Here is a 4,999-nt window from a genome sequence, read left to right as displayed (position 1 = left end):
ACATATTCTGTTACACCAAATACACAAAATAATGATCTTTAAAAAAGCATCATATGACCGCTTTAACTTTAATAATGACAACTTCCATGAATACAGCTCAGGCTATCTTAAAAAGAAATGAATATGTGTTTATATGTTTTAAAGACTGAAATTAAACTAGTGGACAAAAACATATAAAACACTTTATTTAAACATGGTATCGACCGAAATTAAGAAATATATCGTGATATCAATTTTGGCCATATCGTCCAGCCCTAACATGGTTGGAAATCAATATTCCCCCATTAAAAAGTAATTAAGATTCCCCTGAAAACCAATTCCATCATGTGTGTATATTACCTCTTACAGAAAAAAGTGAATTTCTGTGACTGCTGTACACCAGCATCAGCAGCACTAACAGCAGCAAATCTTCCAAACTGACTGCATGAGAGTTCCTCTTTTGCATCATTATGCAAGGCCCAATATAAAATCTGATCTACAGGAAACTGTCCAGTCATCACAAGCTTGCGTTCGCACAGTCAGATGAACTGATTCTGTCTGCGACCATGAAAATCCAAACAACCAATGAAGCACACTCGGCAAACTCTGTCAAGGCTAAACAAATGGCCCAGCAAGGACAAATTGGACCAACTTACATGCCTGAATTAAGAGGTTCCATTATTATTTAATTAAATACTGTTTTGAAAACAACCAAAACAATGCATATGTAAGCAGTTGTGCTTCAATTACAAAACTTACCATGTCAAGCACTGATTAGTGCATTGATAGCATAGTTAGTTAGTACAGTATTATTACTGTAACATCATAACAAATTATTATGAGGTCATACAGTGTAAGAAGCTTTTTGTTTTTGATTAAAATAGCAGATTAAACCCAAATTACCACAGTGTAATATTAGCAACAATAAGGTCTTTCGGTGATAACTATGGTTACCATGTTGTGTAGTAAGGGTTTATAAAACCAACACTAACTTCACTACCATATGGCCACAACTGGAGAGCACAACAGCGGTTTCATAATATGCACAAATAAACTTAATTTTGATCTTTACAACATGAGCAAAACCGCAACACACGTCCAGGATAACCAGCATGCTCTCAAAATAGACAGCTCACTATGTTTTGACACACAGCCACCATGGTGTCTAGTAAACAAAGCAGCTGGTCAGAGTCGATACATTAATATAAAATGTCTTCTGAGTACAAAACAAAGCACTTGAAACTACTTCAAAGAGGAAATAAATGATTAAACTCACCTTCCGGGAACCTTTGGGTTTCTCCTCCAGAAATGAACCCTGTTGTCGGTGGCCATGGCGAAAGGACGCCCAATTTCATTCTCAAACAGCCATGAAAGCGAACACCACGCCGTCAACCGACATGTGCAGATATCCAACGGCGAAAACGATATTTTTAGTTGTATTGCCGCAGGTGACTTACTTTGTTTCGATTAGTTACTTCGGGGATTTTGCCAACACAGAATGTGCCTACAGCGGTTCTGGATGGACGTCGCCATCTTGGAGGTGCGTGAGGTCGCGCTGTGATTGGTTGAAATGACGAACAGGTGCATGGGAGCGGACCAATGGGGTTTGAGTTTTATTAGACGAAGACGCGCGTTTTTAGTTATATATTTAGATTTTTATAATCTGTGTAACGATTTTTGCTTGTAATGATGTTTTGAAAAAAAATGCACACGCCTTTTAATGTACAGAACAACACAATATAGCCTACTGTAGAACATAAAGAGGACAGCAGTGTAATACAGAAGATACAGCAAAATAATAATTATTGCATGATTGATGCATTAACAGAAGGGTCTCGTATCTGCATTCCAAAAGTTCCACAAAGTCCTGCTACCAAAGTTCCAGAACTTTGTATCGCCCCTCCTTTGACGTTTGTTTGTAATTGCCATTATTCCAAATGATTATTCTCATTACATTCTCATCAGATTGCCGCAATACAGATATGATATCTGTATCATCCTATTTGGAAACATAGATTTTTTTAATGGGCATAAATTCAAATCAGTACACCAAATAATGCTATGATAAATAAATATTTCACAAATAATGCCATTGTTTATTTTTCCACATTAAATAAACGTGATTAATTCTCTTTTTAACCATTACGCATAACAATGCATTGGTGAAAGTGTCATTTCGCAGTTCCCCAATTTGAACACTAGATGGAAGTAGTCACCCATAAATTTATGGCGCTCTGCTTAGCTCTGAGTGAAAGTGACAGTTTCCTCTACTGTACTGAAGCCTGTAATTGCTGCAATATTCAACTTTTATTGAAATTGTTATCAGTCGAATTATTATTAGATTTTTTTGCAGACTTAAGTTTTTCGAAAACTGATTGTTTCATACCACAAACTGATTTGATTGTTAAAAACACAACTTTCAACACTAACCCACAATTTCCGCTTTAAATTATGTTACTACTGTATGTTGAAAAACTAATATTATTAGAGCCTTATCTCTCTGTTAAATCACACAATTGGCATCCACTTGCCCTGTGCACTGTACATTTTTTTTCAGGATTCTTTGATGAATAGAAAGATCCAAAGATCAGCATTTATCTGAAATAAGAAGCTTTTGTAACATTATACACTATTCCATTCAGTATAATTTTTATTATTTTTTTTGGGAAAGAAATTATAGAAATTAATACTTTTATTTAGCAAGGATGCTTAAAATTGATCAAAAGTGATGATAAAGGCATTTATAATGTTACAAAAGATTTCTATTTCAGATAAATAGTGTTCATATCGATATCGGAATTATATCGTATCGACCGAAATTAAGAAATATATCGTGATATCAATTTTGGCCATATCGTCCAGCCCTAACATGGTTGGAAATCAATATTCCCCCATTAAAAAGTAATTAAGATTCCCCTGAAAACCAATTCCATCATGTGTGTATATTACCTCTTACAGAAAAAAGTGAATTTCTGTGACTGCTGTACACCAGCATCAGCAGCACTAACAGCAGCAAATCTTCCAAACTGACTGCATGAGAGTTCCTCTTTTGCATCATTATGCAAGGCCCAATATAAAATCTGATCTACAGGAAACTGTCCAGTCATCACAAGCTTGCGTTCGCACAGTCAGATGAACTGATTCTGTCTGCGACCATGAAAATCCAAACAACCAATGAAGCACACTCGGCAAACTCTGTCAAGGCTAAACAAATGGCCCAGCAAGGACAAATTGGACCTACTTACATGCCTGAATTAAGAGGTTCCATTATTATTTAATTAAATACTGTTTTGAAAACAACCAAAACAATGCATATGTAAGCAGTTGTGCTTCAATTACAAAACTTACCATGTCAAGCACTGATTAGTGCATTGATAGCATAGTTAGTTAGTACAGTATTATTACTGTAACATCATAACAAATTATTATGAGGTCATACAGTGTAAGAAGCTTTTTGTTTTTGATTAAAATAGCAGATTAAACCCAAATTACCACAGTGTAATATTAGCAACAATAAGGTCTTTCGGTGATAACTATGGTTACCATGTTGTGTAGTAAGGGTTTATAAAACCAACACTAACTTCACTACCATATGGCCACAACTAGAGAGCACAACAGCGGTTTCATAATATGCACAAATAAACTTAATTTTGATCTTTACAACATGAGCAAAACCGCAACACACGTCCAGGATAACCAGCATGCTCTCAAAATAGACAGCTCACTATGTTTTGACACACAGCCACCATGGTGTCTAGTAAACAAAGCAGCTGGTCAGAGTCGATACATTAATATAAAATGTCTTCTGAGTACAAAACAAAGCACTTGAAACTACTTCAAAGAGGAAATAAATGATTAAACTCACCTTCCGGGAACCTTTGGGTTTCTCCTCCAGAAATGAACCCTGTTGTCGGTGGCCATGGCGAAAGGACGCCCAATTTCATTCTCAAACAGCCATGAAAGCGAACACCACGCCGTCAACCGACATGTGCAGATATCCAACGGCGAAAACGATATTTTTAGTTGTATTGCCGCAGGTGACTTACTTTGTTTCGATTAGTTACTTCGGGGATTTTGCCAACACAGAATGTGCCTACAGCGGTTCTGGATGGACGTCGCCATCTTGGAGGTGCGTGAGGTCGCGCTGTGATTGGTTGAAATGACGAACAGGTGCATGGGAGCGGACCAATGGGGTTTGAGTTTTATTAGACGAAGACGCGCGTTTTTAGTTATATATTTAGATTTTTATAATCTGTGTAACGATTTTTGCTTGTAATGATGTTTTGAAAAAAAATGCACACGCCTTTTAATGTACAGAACAACACAATATAGCCTACTGTAGAACATAAAGAGGACAGCAGTGTAATACAGAAGATACAGCAAAATAATAATTATTGCATGATTGATGCATTAACAGAAGGGTCTCGTATCTGCATTCCAAAAGTTCCACAAAGTCCTGCTACCAAAGTTCCAGAACTTTGTATCGCCCCTCCTTTGACGTTTGTTTGTAATTGCCATTATTCCAAATGATTATTCTCATTACATTCTCATCAGATTGCCGCAATACAGATATGATATCTGTATCATCCTATTTGGAAACATAGATTTTTTTAATGGGCATAAATTCAAATCAGTACACCAAATAATGCTATGATAAATAAATATTTCACAAATAATGCCATTGTTTATTTTTCCACATTAAATAAACGTGATTAATTCTCTTTTTAACCATTACGCATAATAATGCATTGGTGAAAGTGTCATTTCGCAGTTCCCCAATTTGAACACTAGATGGAAGTAGTCACCCATAAATTTATGGCGCTCTGCTTAGCTCTGAGTGAAAGTGACAGTTTCCTCTACTGTACTGAAGCCTGTAATTGCTGCAATATTCAACTTTTATTGAAATTGTTATCAGTCGAATTATTATTAGATTTTTTTGCAGACTTAAGTTTTTCGAAAACTGATTGTTTCATACCACAAACTGATTGTTAAAAACACAACTTTCAACACTAACCCACAA

At 36.0% G+C, this 4,999-nt stretch overlaps 1 protein-coding gene across 4 annotated transcripts in view; it reads right to left on the bottom strand.

Annotated features, from left to right (window-relative positions):
- Nucleotides 1-4,100, bottom strand: part of LOC107734531 (TBC1 domain family member 22B-like) — a 52,235-nt gene extending 48,135 nt beyond the window's left edge. For 2 of the 4 annotated variants that reach the window (XM_016546511.1, XM_016546513.1), the window contains exon 1: nt 3,845-4,100. In XM_016546511.1, coding sequence (XP_016401997.1) covers nt 3,845-3,900 — 56 coding nt within the window. In that variant the 5' untranslated portion in view covers nt 3,901-4,100. Of the gene's footprint in view, nt 1-1,255; nt 1,512-3,844 lie in introns of those variants that run through there. The other 2 variants (XM_016546514.1, XM_016546512.1) reach the window with 1 other exon arrangement.
- Between the last annotated feature and the right edge of the window lie 899 nt (nt 4,101-4,999).

Source organism: Sinocyclocheilus rhinocerous, unplaced genomic scaffold (assembly GCF_001515625.1).
Source record: "Sinocyclocheilus rhinocerous isolate Xijiao unplaced genomic scaffold, SAMN03320098_v1.1 scaffold99, whole genome shotgun sequence".
Classification (NCBI taxonomy): Eukaryota; Metazoa; Chordata; class Actinopteri; order Cypriniformes; family Cyprinidae; genus Sinocyclocheilus; species Sinocyclocheilus rhinocerous.
The sequence above is the reverse complement of the archived record's forward strand: the minus strand, read 5'-3'. Positions and strand labels throughout refer to the sequence as shown.